This window comes from Podarcis muralis, chromosome 5 (assembly GCF_964188315.1).
Source record: "Podarcis muralis chromosome 5, rPodMur119.hap1.1, whole genome shotgun sequence".
Lineage (NCBI taxonomy): Eukaryota > Metazoa > Chordata > Lepidosauria > Squamata > Lacertidae > Podarcis > Podarcis muralis.
In genome coordinates this window covers 36111613-36130830 of record NC_135659.1, presented here as the reverse complement: position 1 = coordinate 36130830, position 19218 = coordinate 36111613, and the positions used below count along the sequence as shown (strand labels likewise).

Sequence of the window (19218 nt, the reverse complement as noted above, 5' to 3'; positions counted from 1 at the left end):
AAAGAAATACTTCTGTAATAAATCTCGGGGCCTGACAATGATCACAAATAAGTGAATTTGCTTTGTGTTTGTTTTTACCAGGACCAGGTTCTCTATTTCCTGAAAGACATTTTTGACTTTGAAAAGGTGCGGTACTCCACTATAGATAACCTAGCGGAAGACCTTATGCAGTTGCTGATTCGACACACCGATCTTCTCTTGGCTAACCTCGGAGCCGACTCGCTAAGGCATTCCAGTGGCCTTGTTAGTGGATGCGGGGACACGGCAGCCAGTGGCATTTTGGAAGCTAAAGCACAATAGGTTTCTCCTTTTATTTCTTAATGTGAGCACAATTTTTTGCCGTTTTCTCCCTCAAGGAAAGCTGCCATCGCTTCGGCTTCGGCTTTGGTTTCTTTCTCTTCTTTTTAGCAAGTACCTGAAATCTACAATGTTGTTAAGTATGGACTCAGGGAAGTTAAAAATATATATGGAAAGAATTGCTTGTGGAAAAAAGATACTGCATATGTTTGGAGCAGGTAGCTTTACCGCCACTGGATTTATATGTAATATATCCCAACATATATCTATTTTTAAAAACGGCTAAGTGAAATGTATTTGTGGAAATACTGTGAATTTCCTCTGCTATTGTTTGTGACTGAAAGTGATGCAAAGGAACGTGGTATATAGTATACAAGTTTGTCTCGAAGGTTTGCACTGTTGGAATTAACCCAGTACAAAGTCTCAAAAGCTCTACCTGACCCTGGCCACACACTTGCCAAGTTATACATTTACTGTTATTTTTACTTAAATGAAGTGCAATATAATGACACTTAGAGTGGCAAACGATTTAACTTTGCCTTGAAAATGTATTTTGTGTGTATAAGCTATAGCTCATTATGTAGCGAAATAAATCAGTGCATTCAGCCTTTGGGCAGCAATGCCGTTCTATAAGCTTTTTTTTTTTAAACAAAAACTAATAATAGAGTACAAAGCTCATATTTTTATGTAAATTACCCTTCACTGATATTTTACATTGGAAATCACAGTCTAGGGAGGCCTTAAACAATGCTCTTAAATAATGTAATAATTGGTTGAATCCCCTTGCAGCTTTAGAGAGCTTTTAAAACTTTTTACTAGTTGTGAATAAGCTAGAATCTTGTCTTGTTTGAATGTATCATTTAAAGTATATTTTTGAGGGAGGGGGAATGTTATGTCAAAAACGATAATCATGCAACAGACTTAAATACATGTTACTTCCGTCATTTTAAATTTTGTCTTCGTCTCTTTTGAAAATTCTGGGGTTCAGTTTACGAAGTGACTCTTAGAAAAGGCAAAACTTCACATCTAAGCTTGCATAATACAACCATAAAAAGGGATATCAGAATAAAATGATACTACAGTAAAATATTGTGAAGGCCTGGACATAAGAAAGGATTCCACCTGCTTCTGGAAAGAGAAGGAAGATTGCACCAGGTGAAGCTCTTGCGGGGGGAGGGGTGTGGATTTTAAACACAGCAGAGAAGACTCTTGGTTATCATCGCTGCACCTCACAGGGTGGCAGAACCTGGAGCAGGACCTTTGATGCTGATCTGAATCCTATTTCGCTTGCAGGTAAAGGTAATCTGGCCCTAAACTGTTTGGGGCTTTCTAGGTCAAAGCCAGCACTTTCTTCAGAAATGGACCGGAAGCCAATGTAACTCTTTCAAAGAACTATTGAGCTTTCACTCCAAGCAGCCAGTCCCCTTACATAACTGCTGCATGATTTGCATTAACTGTACATCCAGCAGTCTTCAAAAGCTATCATCCCACAGTAATCTAAACTGATACAGTGGTACCTCGGTTTACAAACTTAATCCGTTCTGCAAGTCCGTTTTTAAACCGAAACCATTCTTAAACCGAGGCCCGCTTTCCCTAATGAGGCCTCCCGCCGCTGGTGCCCTTCCACTGTTCGGATTCTGTTCTTAGACAGAGGTAAAGTTCTCAAACTGGGACACTATTTCCGGTTTTGCGGAGTTTGTAAACCAAATCGTTCTTAAACTGGACTGTTCTTAAACCGAGGTACCACTGTATTACCAGTGTATGGATAACTGTGATCAGGCTGTAGAGATATAATATCACCTCCCACCAAACCGTGGGCATGTTCAAAAAAAAGGTTGAATACCAGTCCCACCAGCCACGGTACTTCTGCCTTGTCTGGATTCAGTTTTAGATACTGTGATCTATGCCTATGTCTAGAGAATGACACTATTTGTTCAACTTGAAAGTCTGCATACTATTTGTGACATTTTGGACTCGCTTAATAAAACGTATTGCCCTAACGCAGATTTTATGATTTTGCTTTTTGTGTTGCTTTTTGTTTTGTGTATCTGGGCTGAATCTGAGGTGCTGGTCTTGCCCTGAAACACCTACAGTTTAGGGGACTTATCTACAAATCTCCTTGGTTACAAAGATATCTGGGTAAAATCCTGCTCTAGGTGACTTGCTTGTACTTGTGGCTGACATTCACTAGAGTTGGTATTGCCAACATGGCTTCCATGGGTGCACATGTTCCTGGTGTCTGCCGGGTCCCTTCTTCAGATGAAATAAAGACTTTAAAGTAGCATTGTGTTACAGCCAATAGGTTTGGGGGGGGGGGGACATGCTGCCCATGCCAATTTATCCAGTTTGAAAATGTGCCCCAGCCCCAAAAACGTTATACTAGAAATAGAACTTTTTGGTCATAGGATGGTCTCTCTGAAGTCTGCATGTTCAGCTTCTGGAAGCCAGCCAAAGCCATTTTCTTTCACCGAGGCTTTGGGAAGTAATTAATCTATTACTTCTTTTACCCCAATCCATTCTTCCCTCTATGCCATATAAAAATCATGAATAGCTTCATGTTTCCTTTTTTATTTTAATTTGGATTTTTAAAAAATTATTGTACACTACGTCATGGGCCCCTTTGGGGAAAATGTAGGGCTGGTATTATACGGTATTGAAATTCCACTTTTTCTCTATTCAGGCTGCCTGAATAATCAATTTCTCATTCAGTCAAGGAGGAAACCTAGAGGATTTGTAGTCACTGTTCTGAAATAAGAGTTGTGACAGACTTTCTGCATCAACATTCTTATGTTTAGGTTGATTCCAGTTACAAGCTGGTTAACTTGCAGTGTGCATGTATGCAACATGGCATGGTCATCTGTATTCATCTTAATAAATGGCTCGGATGTATCATGGAAGTTGAGGCCGATAGTGACAGTCAGGGGGCGAGGAAGTCAACATGATACAGAATTAGCTGGCAGCTGTTTCTCTGAACTGCCTAGTTCATGCTGCTACTAATATGTGGGGAACTATATCTGCATACAGCAAGGGGAGAAACAAGACCGTTTTTCAATCTAGGGGCCATGTTTCATTATGGGGACTTTGCTGGGAGCTGCCTACCAGTGGTGATTGTGGCAAAACAGCGTCTGTGGAGCAATGGTTGTGATCCTTGCCTTTGTACAGCAGGCTACATTCAAGCTATGCTCAATTCATATGTGTGTTTTTACACAGGTACATCTCCATCCAAGCAAGTAAATGTGATGTAACCGCCTCCCCCCTCTTAAAGGTAAAGGTAAAGGGACCCCTAACCATTAGGTCCAGTCACGAACGACTGGGGTTGCAGCGCTCATCTCGCTTTATTGGCCGAGGGAGCTGGCGTACACCTTCCGGGTCATGTGGCCAGCATGACTAAGCCGCTTCTGGTGAACCAGAGCAGCGCATGGAAACGCAGTTTTCCTTCCCGCAGGAGCAGTACCTATTTATCTACTTGCACTTTGACGTGCTTTCGAACTGCTAGGTTGACAGGAGCAGGGACCGAGCAACGGGAGCTCACCCCGTCGCGGGGATTCGAACCACCGACCTTCTGATAGGCAAGTCCTAGGGCTCTGTTGTTTAACCCACAGCGCCGCCTGCTCCCCTTACAGGGGCACAATTCCAGCCAGGCAAAAGTATACATGGGGACGGGGATGGAACCAGAGTTAGCAAGGGGAGCAGCATGGCCTGGATATGGACTGCATGTGTGGACTCAAGGGTCAGATAGACTTGGAGGGCTGCATTTGGCCCCCATACCTGAGGTTCCCCACCCCCCAGCACACATTAATCAAATAGGTTTATCCATCTCCCTGTCCAATGTTTCATGAGTCAGCACGGGAAAGTGCACCAAAGCCGGTACGATGAGCCGACAGCAGTAGGCAACACATAGGTGAACATTGGAAGTTGCCTTATACAGTATTGAGTCAGACCACTGGTTCATCTAGCTCAGTCTTGCTTCCACTGAATGGCAGACGCTGTCCAAGGTTTCAGCCAAAGAGTTGCTCTCAGCCCTACCTGAGATGCTGTCTCAGCCCTACCTTGATGCTCTTACCACTGAGCTACTTCCTTCTCTACAGCTGCGCCCTCATTCCATTCACAGAAATTGGCACTGCAGAATGCTATCTGTGAGTGACAACAGCTATAAGGTGGGAGTCAGAAGTCAGAGAACAAAGGTAATGATGGAAGAAAGCAAGTACAGTAAGCCCGCAGCTTATGCACATATAACTTGTGTGCATTCAGCTTTACATGCCTGGCAAAAAAAAAAAAAAGGGATTAAAAAAAGGAAAATGGGTGTGATGGGTGTCAAGGGGAAAAAAGGCTTTGGCAACCCCACCCACCATTGAACCCAATGTGTTTTGGCTATATGCAAAATTGGCTTCAAGCGCAATCCCCAGAATGTAGCTCCCCTTGTTAAGTTGCAGGGTTACTGTAGTCTAAACAAAAGATAAGGGGGGAGGAAGGGAGGGACAAGGGAAAGAAGGAGAAAGCAAGGAACCAAGGAGAAAATAGAACTCGTGGAAGTTGAGGTCGATGGAGAGGAAGATGGGTCAAAGTCAGCTTGAAGCAGGAAAGGGAAGTGGAGGTTGTTAATTTCAGCTATAGCACATTTATGGCACTGCTGCTGTTCAGTCAGCATCTCTCAGCTGGGAATTGGTTAGAAGTGTGGAATATGCAGTGGAATCAGGGTTAAATGCCACAATCAGTAATGCAACACACAGAAGATTCCTCCTCCTCTTTTCATACAGATAAAGGAGCAAGAGTCTTGGATGTGCCCCACTACAGTTTAGTAGTTTTCACTGCAGCCTGGAGTTATGTGCTTTTAACCTTGTGTTTAGCCCTGTCCACATTGTAACTGGAAGAATATTGACTATTTTTTGTCCACCTTGCATTCTCAAGGAATCACATATTGTTGAACAAATAAGTAAATAGAATTCCTCTTTATTTCTATAGAATAAGATATTCATAGCTGCCCCCAGTGTAGTGTCTTGTGTGAGAAAAACAGAATGGAAAGGAGGGGAAAGAATAGCAGAGTCCCATTATGTGTACAGGGAAAAAAAGCAATCAAATCTCTCTGCTGCCATCTACTCTGCAAAGTAATTCAGGAACAGAAGTAACTGGTTCTGGATGTTCAAGCATTAATTTTAACAATTGCATCTTTGCAAGTGTGAAAGGATTTAAAATGTGCCTGTGGGAGGAGGGGTTTATTGGTTTGTTTTGCTTTTGTTTTATTACAAATTTTGGGTTTTCATTTTGTATTTTTATGCTGTGAACAACTGTGTTATTCAGATGAAGCATGACATTCAAATTTAACAAAAAAACAATGCTGATGTTTATAGTGGGCTGATCCTATATTCTGAACACTAGCAAAATATTCAGAACACACAAATACTTTAGTCATAAAGACCCATTGAAAAGAAACCCACATTTATTTCAGTGGGTCTACTCTGAGTATGAGTAATGCTGGCTATCACCCATATAGATAGGGTACTGAGTGGACTTCAGGCTGCTACAATTATCTGGTAAGTTACTATTATTAGTTACTTGCTCTCAGTCAGTTTAGAGCTATAAAAAAGCCACCAGGATCTCAGAGTCAGAACAGATTTTTTTCTAATATACAAAAGTGAAGCTTGTCAGGAGTTGATCCACTGCCCTAAAGTACTGCCATCAACTAGACCAGAAATACTTGTGTGCTGAAGGGAGAAGGGGGAAAATACATTTTCAAGTCCTGATAGTAAGTATTTTTCTAACCGCTAAGTAATGACTGCATGAATGCCTTTTAGATCTAACTGATCTGTTTTGAATGACACACTGATATTTTTTTGGGGGGGATGCCTGTTTACGTGGACATCTTTGTTGAAGGATGGTGGTGACCCTACGGAGTCTAGTATATAGGGCATGGTGGAAGCTGATAATTAATTGGGTCTGTGTTTTTGGAGAATAAACGAGTTTTCCATGTTGGACCTCAGCAGAGGAACTCCGCCCCCCCCCCAAAAAAAATCGATGGGTATTTCCATTCAAATAGTGTGTGTGGTGTCGTGTCATGTGATCGATTGTGCGGGTTGGGACTTACCTGCCCCATCCCAATATTTTATTCCGGAGCAACCAGTCCGTGGAGGAAATGCACTCTGCACCTGCTCAAGGACACTTTTGCAGCGCAGAATGAGCGCCGGCAAGGATGCCGGCTCAGAATGATATAGCCTGGTCTCTCCCCCTCATCTCCATTACCCCCCGCTTTTCATTTTGCCAGAGCCCCCCACCCCTCCAGGACGGCCGGGGAATTCTCCAGTTTCCCCGAGACCCTGGGTGTATTTATAGCTTGACGGCGCTTCCAGCCTAAAATAACCCGGCTGGGCCAGAGAGAGGGGCCCAGGCGGCGCGGCCAGGGCGCTGAGAGAGGGGGGGGGCGGCCAGGGCGCGCGTGTGCTGCGTCGGGACAGCTGCAGCCGGGCCGGGGCTCGCTTGGAATGCGGGAGCGGGCTGCGCACCGGGACTTTTATGGAAACTTGCAGAGCCCGGCGCTGCTGAAGCCGCAGCCAAGGGGCGCGCGGCGGCGGCGGCAACAGCAGCAGCAGCACCACCAGCAGACGGTAGCAGCAGCAGCAGCAGCAGCAGCAGCTTCCCAGCTTCCCTCCCGCCCACCCAGCCTCTGGGATTATCTGGAGACGCAGAGCGAAGCGCGCAGGGGGCTCTCAGGTACGGGACGCTGCCTTCGGGGGCACGAGAGAGTGTTTGGTTTTGTTTTGGCGCGAAGGTCGGCCTGAGAGGCGGGCGTTTTGGCGCGCAATGAGGCGAGGGAGCCCCAGGGGGGACGGTCGCGAGGGAGAGCTCTCTCCCTCTACAAACAAGAGGGTTCCCTTTGGCTTGACCTTGTCCAGCTTGACTTGCATTTTGTCCTTAATTCGGTCTTCCTGTGACAGGAGAGAGGGAGGGCTAGCAACCCCTCTCCGTCCCCCACGGATTTTTTAAATTTATTTTGGCACAGTGAAAATTCCTTTTTCTACTCCCTCTGCTCTCCACCAGTCAGCGCGATCTGTTTCATGTCTCCTCAGACGGTCGAATTTCTCTGTCGTTCTTCTTCTCTCGCTCCCCCCACACCCACCCGTCGCAGGGCTTTAGTTTCCCTTGACGTCCGAAGAGCAACAGTTGGCGCACATTCTTGTCTAGACTAGAAACGGGTTTTATTTGGAAGAACATTCTGGGGGCTTCGCTGTGGGTCCCTTTGCAGCTTCTGAGTTGGTCGGGCTTGTTGTGCATTAACAGCCCTGAAGAAGTAGGCTGTTGCTTGTGTGGCACCGCTGGAACAGGCTAATACTGTAAATCCATTTCCAACCAGGGCCCTCTTTTATTCTGAAACAAAACTCCCTTGGACATATCGCAACGCTCAAAATCCAGAGCCAACAGCTCTCACATTTTTTTTTTTTAAATGGAATGACAATTGAATGCAACTATCCCAGGGCGAGGGGTGGGTTGTGGAAGGGAGTTGAACTAAGTCCTGGAGAGAACATCTTGGATTAATGCAGGTGCCTTTTCTGCTTTCCCGAGGTCAGAAACCTTTTGCTGAAAGGTGTGGAACTGATCAGTGGCTAAGGAGATGACAACTAGGAATAAGGTGCTGAGCTAATATTAGAGCAAGGGGGTGGTGGCAGCAGCATCAGTAGCGATAGTGTCGCCAGATAAGTGGGTGGGTGATCTCTAAACCCGGCTCAGCAAACCTTTCTTGCTCTTGTCATTTGTTCGTCTTGTAGTAGTGATTTCGCCTTGCTTTGTGCTTATGAGACGTGAGAAAGCTGGTCTGGGTGATACTGATAATCTTCATAATTCATTAAAAGTTGCTCCTCAAAGTTTCAAGTGTTTTAGCTGCTTGTATCCACTGCATAGCCTTATTCCATGATGAAATGTACAGAGAAAGATATAATCATAAATGGAAAGGCAAAAGGTTAATTGGTCAGTGGAACCAAAGGAAATCTAAACTAGAAAACCCAAAGCTTCTTGTTTAGGAGATATATCTTTTACAAGTGAATCAGGGGTGTGAGGTTTGTGCATAAAATATCAGCTGATTTTAGGTAGAATATTTTGAATTTAAGACTTTTTGAGTAAGAGGGGTGTGCTACGAGTGTATGCACCTTTATGAATGCTTAACAGACTGCTTTCAGAAATATTTTTTGTAGTTGCATTAAAAAATATACTAGATGTGGTGCTAAACAGAAATATTCATTTTGTTTTGTGTGCCGAGATATCTTCAACCATATGTTCTATTAAACGAGGTGGGGGAGCAAGCGTGGTTGCCTTTTATTTTCTATCATCATGTAGCTGATCTATTTTACTAAATGAAACCTATTTTTCATTGTGACAGTTCTCAAAGCTCTGGTGGTATTTTATCGCAAGGAGGTCTGTGTGAATGCCAGCCCAACTGGAGCAGTTTCTCTGTAAAACCCTAAATGTATATATATGCAAGTAATGGTCAGTACTTTTATGTGAATGGCAAAGTGCACAATCAGATCTGACCTCTGCAATGAACCTACTAAAGTAGCCTTTTCCAACCAGCTGCCCTCTAGATGTTTTGGACTACAATTCCCATCATCTAGGGTTCACCTGAGACATTTTGACATCAGAGGCGAATCACAATTTTTTTTTAATTTTTTATTAATTTTCCAAACATATAGTAAAAACAAACAATAAAACAAAACAAAACATACAAACAAATAAACATATATAATTTCTTAAACTTATTTTCTTTCACCTTACTTCCCGGACTTCCCCATACCTCCCTTTTTCTGCATCCTTATATTTACCCTTTCTCAGCAACCCTCCATTTAATTAATTAACTCATTTTTGTTATAATTTCCTTAAACTTATGATTTACAGCTGCAATTCTCTGTTTCTTAACACCATAACATCTCAGCACTCATCAATTTTACAACAGTTTTTAAGATATATTTTAAATTTCTTCCAATCTTCTTCCACTGTCTCACTCCCCTGGTCACGGATTCTGCCGGTCATCTCTGCCATTCCCATATAGTCAATCACCTTCGCTTGCCATTCTTCCAGAGTGGGTAGCTGCTGCGTCTTCCAATACTTTGCCAGAAGAATTCTTGCCGCTGTAGTAGCATACATGAAAAAAGTTCTGTCCTTCCTTGGCACCAATTGGCCCACCATGCCCAGGAGAAAAGCCTCTGGTTTTTTAGGAAATGTCCATTTGAGGACCTTTTTAATTTCATTATAGATCATTTCCCAGTAGGCCTTAACCCTTGGGCAGGTCCACCAAAGGTGATAGAAGGTACCTTCAGTCTCATTACATTTCCAACATTTATTATTGGGCAAATGATAAATTTTTGCAAGTTTGACTGGGGTCATGTACCACCTATAGATCATTTTCATTATGTTTTCTCTCAAAGCATTACAAGCTGTAAACTTAACACCTATGTTCCATAACTGTTCCCAATCATCAAACATAATGTCATGACCTATGTCTTGTGCCCATTTGATCATAGCTGATTTTACTGTTTCATCTTGTGTATTCCATTTCAGCAGCAAATTATACATTCTTGACAAGTTCTTAGTATTGGGTTCTAACAATTCTGTTTCTAATTTCGACCTCTCCATCTGAAAACCTATTTTCCTGTCCTGTTTAAATACCTCGTTTATCTGAAGGTAATGCAACCAATCTCGTACTTTAGACTTTAATTTGTCATAACTCTGTAATTTAACTCTTTCACCATCTTGTTCTAACATTTCACAATATTTTGGCCATTTGGACTCCATATTAAGTTTTTTTGTCTCTTTAGCCTCCATTGGTGATAGCCACCTGGGATCCAGTAGATCCTTGTATCTTATCCAAACATTGTACAATGCTTTCCTAACAATATGGTTTTTAAAGCCTTTATGCAGTTTTACCTTGTCATACCATATATATGCATGCCAACCAAATCTATTGTCATACCCTTCCAGATCCAGAATGTCTGTGTTCTCAAGAAGCAGCCATTGTTCCAACCAGCAAAACACTGCCGATTCATAATAAAGTCTCAGATCCGGCAGGGCAAACCCCCCTCTGTCTTTTGCATCAGTTAAAATCTTAAAGTTTATTCTGGGCTTTTTGCCCTGCCAGACAAATTTTGATATGTCTTTTTGCCACCTCTTGAAACAGTCCATCTTGTCCAAGATCTGGAGTGTCTGGAATAAAAACAACATTCTAGGCAATACATTCATCTTAATGACAGCAATTCGGCGAATCACAAATTGGCATGAGAAGGAGTGAGTTAAAATCTACATCAAGAACAAGGAAGGAATAAAGATCTACATCAGGATCTGATGCCCATGTGGATCCTGCCACCTGAGGCAGTTGCCTCATCTAGCCTCTTGGGTGGAACGGCCCTGCCACCATTGGCTGTTCTGTCTGGGACTGGTGGAAACTGTGGTCTAAAACATCTGCACTGTATTTCAGTACTGTCCATGCTGACTAGAGATGGCTTTCCAGGGTTTCAGACAGGGTTTTCTCCCAGCTCTACCTAGAGACCTTGAGGATTGAATTTGAGACCTTTTGCACATAAATAACATGTTCTGTCACTGAGCTATGACTCTCCCTCATGTAGCCTGCCTGATATCTGGTTTCTGTGCAGCTCCAACTGTCATCGGCATCATATACACTTACAGGTTCCTGATAGACAGTTTTGGGATTTAAAGGAAAATGCCATTTTATTTTAATTAGTGTGTATTTATGCATACCTAGAATATCTCCCAAGTATGTAGAAGCCACTACTTTATTTTTGGCTGCCCCATTTCACTTCCACACTGATAAGTTCTCAACCACATAAGTAATTAGAGGGAACTGCAACAAAATGTTTCAGTGTATCTTCACCTCCATGTCACCAAGGTTAGCTGGCCCTCAAGTGACAATGCTAGATCCAGGACTCCCCAAAGACCTCGTCCAGAACAGACTGCACACTCACTTCCTGAACATGGGAACCACCTACCTGCAGTACATCCGTCTTGTCAGGATTCAGCCTTGGTTTATTGGCCTTCATTGAGCCCATTACCAAACCCAGGCACCAGTCCAGCACCTACGTAGCCTCACATGACTCAGATGACAAACAGAACTGTGTTTCAATGATACACTGATGACAGCTCACTCCAAATCTTCTGATGACCTTACTTAGCAGTTTCATCCACATGTTGAAGAGCATGGGAGTCACGATTAATAACACCTTGCACGACTTCACAGCACAGCTGTTGGGGCCCAAGCAGAAGTCCCCCAATGTTACTTTCTAAAAATGACTCAGGAAGTAGGAATTATGTCATCATATCACCATGCCTGCAACTCCCGTTACACAGAATTGATCCAGCAAGATACCATGATTGATAGCATCGAAAACCTTGGAGAGATCCAGGAGAATCAGCAGGTTTTGTTCTCCCCGTCTCTCTCCATACACCATCAGAGGACCAAGGGTTGTTTCAGTTCCAACCAGCCCTGAACATGGATGAAACAGGCCACCATCTTCTCAGGCACCTTGTCCCTAAAAGGGGATATCAGCAACTAGGTGATAGTTGTTAGTCTCATGAATCGAAATAGGGCTTCTTAAGGCAGTGTTTCCCAACCTTTTTTGGGCAAAGGCACACTTGTTTGATGAAAAAAATCTCGAGGCACACCACCATTACAGCCCCGTGACGTCAGCGCGCAGCGTCACGCCGGGAGGGACGCACGAAAGTGTAACTTTCAATTTTTTTCCCTCCCCCTTGCCGGGGAACCTCCAAGCTTTGGGGGTGGGGGGGGGAGGAGGCAGCAAAGCGAGGGACTGAGGGACTCCTCCAACGACAAGGGTTGGGGAAGAAGAGAAAGGGCTATTCCGCTCCAGTCACGGGAGGGGAATATGTACTGGCCCAACTGGTGTGCGGTCTTCGGAAAGCGGGGTGCGGGAAGGAAGCCTAGGCTCGGGGTCCACCGACCTCGGCAGAGAAAGGCAACAACGCGTGCGTGCAGCGGCTGGCCTCGAGCTCGGGAAGCTGCGCGCGGCGATGTTGACGCGGGGCACGCGAGAGCTTGGGGGCGGGGCGGGAGAGAGAGAGAAAGAGTTGGCAGCACCAGGCGCTGTTACTTATTGCGCTGCGGACGCTGCCAGCAACTGCGGTGGTTGTGCGGCCGCCGCCGCCGCAGAACGTCCTCGTCAGTCAGCTGAGCTGCCTGGCGGCGTAGGGAGCCGAGGGGCGGGGCTTCCTTTCTGAAGGAGCTGAGGGTGGGGGTCCTCCGGCGCCTTTGGCAAAACGGCGCCGGCCCAGAGCGCTTCTAGGAGGCTGCCTTTGTGCGCGACGTAAAGCCCTCTTTCCCTCCCTCCAGCCCCGTGTCACATGTGGAAAAGGGGGCTGGATCCAGTGACGCAACTCGGAAAACTGTTAGGGAAGCCAGAGCACGAAAGTGAGTGGGAGGCGGCGTCGCCGCTTTAACCCACGTTTCCTTTTTGAAAGAGAAACCAGTGTTTCCCAACCTTTTTTGGACTCGCTCGCGGCACACCAGGCAACATCTCGCGGCACACTAGTGTGCCGCGGAACACCGGTTGGGAAACACTGTCTTAAGGAACAGCTATGCTACAGCTCCCGGCACCTTCACAAAAAGAAGAATCCATGACCACATGAACCCACCCAGTCAATCCCTTCCAGATAGTTTTGATCAAGAGCAATCCTGTTTTGAACTAGGTAAAATAGTTTATTATAACAGTTTATTTGCAATTGTTATGTGAATGTTTAAATTGAATGTATTCTGGTTTAACTGCAATAAGGCACCAGGACTAGGGTGGTAATCTGAAAGCTCCCTGGAAAAAATCCAAGTTTTGAGGAGGGATTAAAAAGGAAATCAAGAATAGTAGTTGCATTCCAAGAATAAGGGGCAACAATAAAAAATGGCTAGCATCATTTAAGGGAACTGGAGACCTTTGGACATCTGCTGGTGGGTATAAATGTATAGGACTGCTTGTACTTTTTATTTTATTTTTAAGAAAGCAGTGCCCCCATGCCATGTGCCATATTGCTTTTGAAACTGAAGGGAATGATAACAACCAGCTTTTTTATTATGATGCAGAGTTCAAAGGCAAAAAGGAGAGAGTAGAACATTATTCTGACTGCAGAAACTCTCTTGTATGACCCAAGCAGCTCTTTGAATCCTGGCCTAAGATTTATTTTTTTAATAGGACTATTCAAAGCAGATGCGAAGTGGTGTTTCTAAAAATGTTATAAAGTGACCCAGAAATTTGGGTTGGGGGTGCCGTGGAAGTTAATGTTGTTCTTCAGTACCTTGGAGCACGTTGTTTCTGACGCCTGTTCCTAATTGTTGGTATCCTGAGAATCTTCCTTTGATCCCAATGATGGCAACTATTGGTTAACTTGACATCTGCAAATCACTACTGGAATGAAAACTGCTAGGCTTTGCACATTCATATTTCATTCATATGCTAGGCAATGAAGCTGGTTTCATTGTTTTCTGTGTTTGCGGTTTTACTGGTAGCAGTGGATGAGCATTTTTGTCCTTTGTGCAGCCTCCTCTTCTTGAAATCATAAAATAATGCAACACCACTGTTTGTAGATTCTGATGAGAAAATAAAAATGGGTAAGATGGTGTGGTGATGTGTGATGACTTCCACATATGGATGTGGAAAAAGTAATTCAGTTAACAAGATCAAGGAAGATGTTTTGGAACAATGTGCTCCTTTTTCTAATTTATGTGCTGCAAGTTTGCAGTGAAATGGAAACTGGCAGCTATTGTCCAGGACATGCTGTTAAGGACTTTTTTTCTTTCTTTTTTAAAAGTAGATATACGTATAATGACTGGACAACTACCACAACCTAAACCCTGAAATAAAGTAAAACTCAATGAGAAATGTAATGTTGAATATAAAATTCAGCTCTGTGAAGCCTTTGAAAAGTTCAAGAGATCACATGGAAATTGTACAAAGCAGCCAGCAAGTTTCAAAAAAAAAAGTGACCAGACTGGTGGAGTGATGGGGAATTAATGATTTTGAGGCAACTCTGTCCACTTGCTGACAGAAGCTTTATTTCTACAGCCTTGCATGGTCTAATGCAAGGATCAGGAACATGCAGTCCTCCAGATGTTGCTGGATTAAATCTTCCAGCATCCTTGATCATTAGCAACGCTGGCTGGGGACTGGATTCCAACAGGTTCCCCATCAACAAAATGTCAGTCATGCTCAGTAACTCCCTAGTCTACCCCGCCTGGTGCTTTTCTTCTTAGATGTATCTTTGAGTGTTTGTCTAAAATGCCATTTTGTTGTTGGCTCATATGGATCTGCCCTGTTTATGGCTTGAAGATAATACCTGGTGTCCAAGGTCTTTGTTCTAGAGCAGGCATGTTCAACACGTAGATTGTGATCTACTGGTGGATTGTGGGGTGTTCCTGGTAGATCCTGGTAGATCTTTGGCCCCTCAGTGATCTTCCCCTCCCCCCAAGAAGGAGAAAAACAACAACTGTGGTTCCTAAAAAGCTCAATAACTTTGGCTTCCTAAAGAAAGCTCAGCAACTTTGGTCCATTCAACGACAATGGGTAGATCACTGCTAGTTTTTTTATACTGTAAGTAGATTGCAGCCTATTGGGAGTTGGACGTCCCTGCTCTAGAGAGTATCCCCCCCCCCCTATATTTTGATCCCATCCCTATTCCCACATAAGATCAACAACATTCTGTAGCTTGACTGTGGATTAGACATGAGCTACTCCTGAATTGTGGAGGATTACAACTTTTTACTCTGGTCAACAGAGTGTGGTTTGCCTGAATATTTTTTTATATTTCAATGTGCTTTAAGAATAAAGTGATTTTGAAAAGTGAAAGAAAGAAATGAGGAAATGGGGTAGGGTTCCTAATTAAGTAACTATCCTTACCTATTTTTTTACAAACTTGTAATTCAGGTCTTGTTATATCTGCACATGTTGCCAGGTGTTCGGGCAGTGTTATTTGCCAGAAGTGCTTGTTCTCACTTGTGTTGAAACAAGAATACTGGTACGTTTTGTTTTGCATGTCGATCCTTTCGGTGAGGATCTATTTCTGTTATTGGTGTGCTATTGAACTGTTGCAATAGGCTTCAAGTTAACATTACTTCCTAGAGGATGACCATTTGACTGCATCTTGATGTTATTATGTATAGCTGACAAACTATATCTTGAGGAACAACCCACAAGAAGGGTTAAAATGGTAAATCAAGAGAAGGAGGGCACCCAAGGCATGCATTTTGCAAATGTCAGAGCACCTAGTCTCTTACTTTTTAAAGACTGTGCAGAAAAATAGCTTATGATTATCTAACTTTATGATTTAAAAAATATATTTGGTTATATCCTTCATGTGCACACATGCAGAATGTTATGTTTTTATTTTCCTTTTTAAAAAAAATGGTTTTGACTGTCAAAATCTTCAGCAAGAAGTATATAGCCCTGATTTTTTATTTTTTTTTTACAATCAACTGCATTAGCACAATGATGTGTTTATGTGCATGCAAACACATCCATGCAAGGGCATCCAACTAGCACCCAACAGCAGCAATTGTATCAGTGTTGTCTCTGCCCCTCTACTTGTACATACAGGCATTACATCAGCACACCTGTTCTGTAAGAGGAAGTTTTGCCTGCTGTACTGCCATCACTTAGAACAGGGGTCAGCAAACTTTTTCAGCAGGGGGCCAGTCCACTGTCCCTCAGACCTTGTGGGGGTCCGGACTATATTTTGAAGGGGGGGAAATGAACAAATTCCTATGCCCCACAAATAACCCAGAGATGCATTTTAAATAAAAAGGCACATTCTACTCATGTAAAAACACGCTGATTCCCGGACCGTCTGTGGGCCAGATTTAGAAGGCGATTGGGCCGAATCCGGCCCCCAGGCCTTAGTTTGCCTACCCATGACTTAGAATCTCTAAGTATTAACATTACTGAGCCTGGCAGAGGGGGCAAGAGCAGTCTCAGCTGCTGAGAGACCTTCTGCTATTGTAGAGCAGCTAGCAGGAAGAAAGTACCGTATTTTTCGCTCTATAGGATGCACCCGACCATAGGACGCATCTTGTTTTAGAGGGGGAGAACAAGGAAAAAAAATTCTCCCCCTCTCTGCGCAGTGCCCCTTCAGCGAAGCGCCTTAGCTGAAGGGGCACCTACCCTTCAGTGAAGGCAACCCGAAGCCTCCGGAGCGCGGCGGGAGCTCCCGCCGTGCTCCGGAGGCTTCAGGCGGCTATCTTTGAAGCCTGGAGAGCGAGAGGGGGCGGTGCACACCGTCCCCTCTTGCTCTCCAGGCTTCAGTGAAGGCAACCTGAAGCCTCCGGAGCGTGGCGGGAGTGCTCCCACTGCACTTCAGAGGCTTCGCGTTGCTATCGCTGAAGCCAAGGAACCTGTATTCGCTCCATAAGATGCACACACATTTCCCCTTAATTTTTGGAGGGGAAAATGTGCATCTTATAGAGTGAAAAATACGGTAAATGATAGCTCCATTAGCTTATTGAGCTGCCATAAGTCTTTTTAGCAGCCAGAAGATCCTACATCTATTTGTCACCTATGTAACACATACATGACAAATATGAAATGTTGGGTCAAATAATAGACTTTTCATAAATCAGATTATTAATGTCTAGTGAATCTACCATCTCCTACACTGAAGGGGTTATCCATATTATCAAATTGCCCCTGCCTTCTTTCAGGCATGTACTATTTGGACAGGCCTTCTCAATATGAATTTATCTTTTTAACCAACAAGTATCTATACATTTCCCCCAAATTTTAAATTGTTTGATACATATTTATGGGCTGATTTCATCACATCAGTTGTAAGCTGTCTTGATGTACTTCATGTGGACTATAAATTCCTGTATGTAATTATGCATGTGGGTACATGAATGCATAGAAAGAGTTTTGTGAATAGAGCTTTTTTTCCAGCTATTATTAAAAGCAAAGTTGCTATCATAGAAATGGCTGTCAGCACCTTACATGCACAGCCTGCTCATGTATCCACATTCAGAAGCATGTTGAATAGTTGAGCTGCATGGCCAGAAAATGGTGTAGAGGTTATTCCAGCAAAACATATAAAAAGAAGCACGTGCTATAGAATTTTCATAAAAGAGATAAACGTTCAAAATGTTTCTATTGTATAGAAAAGATATATTTGGAGACAGTGCGAATAGAGAACCAATGATAACTTTGAATAGTAAAACAATGCAACAGCTCGCATGTGGCACTTCTTAAACTCTGACTCCTGGCTACTTATCTGTTTCAGAGTGGCACTCATCATGTGCCCCTTTTCCAATGGGTAATGATGTTAACAAAATAATAGTGCTTAAATGCCATAAACATTGCTTCTTGACTTTTTATGGTTGCCATGGCAGTGCAATTGGAACGCTAGTCCTTACCCCCAATTTTCTTCTAAAATGGGTTTTGATGGAGTATACTCTCCATAGTACTCTGGCTGCAGCCCATATAAAGCTGTTTCTGTATATTACTGGCATAAAACTGTGGTCACTTACCTTGGCCTAGGAAGCAAGACAGGGTTGGAAAAACTTGTTTTCTACATAGGGTTGGATTAAAGGGGTGCCTGCCTGTGTACCTGCCTTCAAACTTCTGTCCCTTTATGAGAAGCAAACTGCATATGTATAAATATGCATTATTTAAAATCCAATGAATAGTTTCCTAATGGATAAACAACTTTGGGGGGTGGCAATAGAGTGGGGGAAAGATGAAGGGAGTTTAACTCCTTCTATCCCTGTTGTTGTTTAGTCGTTTAGTCGTGTCCGACTCTTCGTGACCCCATGGACCAGAGCACGCCAGGCACTCCTGTCTTCCACTGCCTCCCGCAGTTTGGTCAAACTCATGCTGGTAGCTTCGAGAACACTATCCAACCATCTCGTCCTCTGTCGTCCCCTTCTCCTTGTGCCCTCCATCTTTCCCAACATCAGGGTCTTTTCCAGGGAGTCTTCTCTTCTCATGAGGTGGCCAAAGTATTGGAGTCTCAGCTTCAGGATCTGTCCTTCCAGTGAGCACTCAGGGCTGATTTCCTTAAGAATGGATAGGTTTGATCTTCTTGCAGTCCATGGGACTCTCCCTTCATGGATCACTGCCTTGCCGTGGCGAAGGGGCTTGAATAACTCAGAGAAGCTATGAACTATGTCGAGCAGGGTACCCAAGATGGACAGGTCATAGTGGGGAGTTTTGACCAAACGTGGAGCAGGAACCGGCAAGCCACTCCAGTATCCCTGCCAAGAAAACTCCTTCTATCCCTACCCACTATTATCTTCTCAAGCAGCTTGTATCTCACATCGCCACCTGTATTTTGGACCAGCTGCATTTTCTGGATGGTCTTCATGGGCAGCCCCATGTAGACCACACCATAACAGCCTAATCTGGAGCATGAAATGCTAGTCTGGTTTCTCCTCCCATGTGTGCAGCTAGTGTATAAGGCAAAACTGGTAACAAGCGTTCCTTGGCAACTGTTGCAATCTAGCCATTTAGAACTTGGGCTGGATCCAGATTGAAAACAGGCTGTTGCAGGAAGTCCAACCCTGCCCAGAACAGGCTGTACACCTTATTCCTGTCCAAAAGTGTCTCTCTCTTGTCTGGATTTAGCTTCTTAGTAAGTTAAATGATAAATACATACAAGCCACCATGTGCTAACACTCCACATCTGCTAGCAAGTGACTCTCCCAAGGCAAAATTACTTCATTCAAGCCAGGGAAGTAATTTCAACTACAAGAATGTGGGAATCAGAGGCCATTAGCTTGGTCCCTTGTAGCAGATATTAGGCTTCTTTGAAGCTTTTGCAGACGACCAGTCTCTTCGCATTTCCCCTCTTAACAATTTATGTGAAGGCTTAATTAGGATGCAGGTTTTACTGTGGTGATATAATGGGCTAGAAGAAGGAATGGGGGAAATATTAGACGAATCTGAG

At 43.8% G+C, this 19218-nt stretch overlaps 2 protein-coding genes across 13 annotated transcripts in view; both read left to right on the top strand.

The window, feature by feature from the left end:
- The window catches only part of MIGA1 (mitoguardin 1), a 39392-nt gene extending 37095 nt beyond the window's left edge, over positions 1-2297 (top strand). For all 5 annotated transcript variants that reach the window (XM_028733044.2, XM_028733045.2, XM_028733041.2 and 2 more), the window contains one exon: positions 82-2297. In XM_028733044.2, the coding sequence (XP_028588877.2) occupies positions 82-300 (219 nt within the window). In that variant the 3' untranslated portion in view covers positions 301-2297. The remainder of the gene's footprint in view (positions 1-81) is intronic.
- A 3598-nt stretch (positions 2298-5895) lies between these two features.
- NEXN (nexilin F-actin binding protein) overlaps positions 5896-19218 on the top strand; it is a 32041-nt gene continuing 18718 nt past the window's right edge. For 2 of the 8 annotated variants that reach the window (XM_028733020.2, XM_028733015.2), the window contains exon 1: positions 5896-6040. The gene's annotated coding sequence lies outside the window, so the exon portion shown is untranslated. Of the gene's footprint in view, positions 6041-6790; positions 7003-19218 lie in introns of those variants that run through there. The other 6 variants (XM_077928559.1, XM_028733016.2, XM_077928560.1 and 3 more) reach the window with 5 other exon arrangements.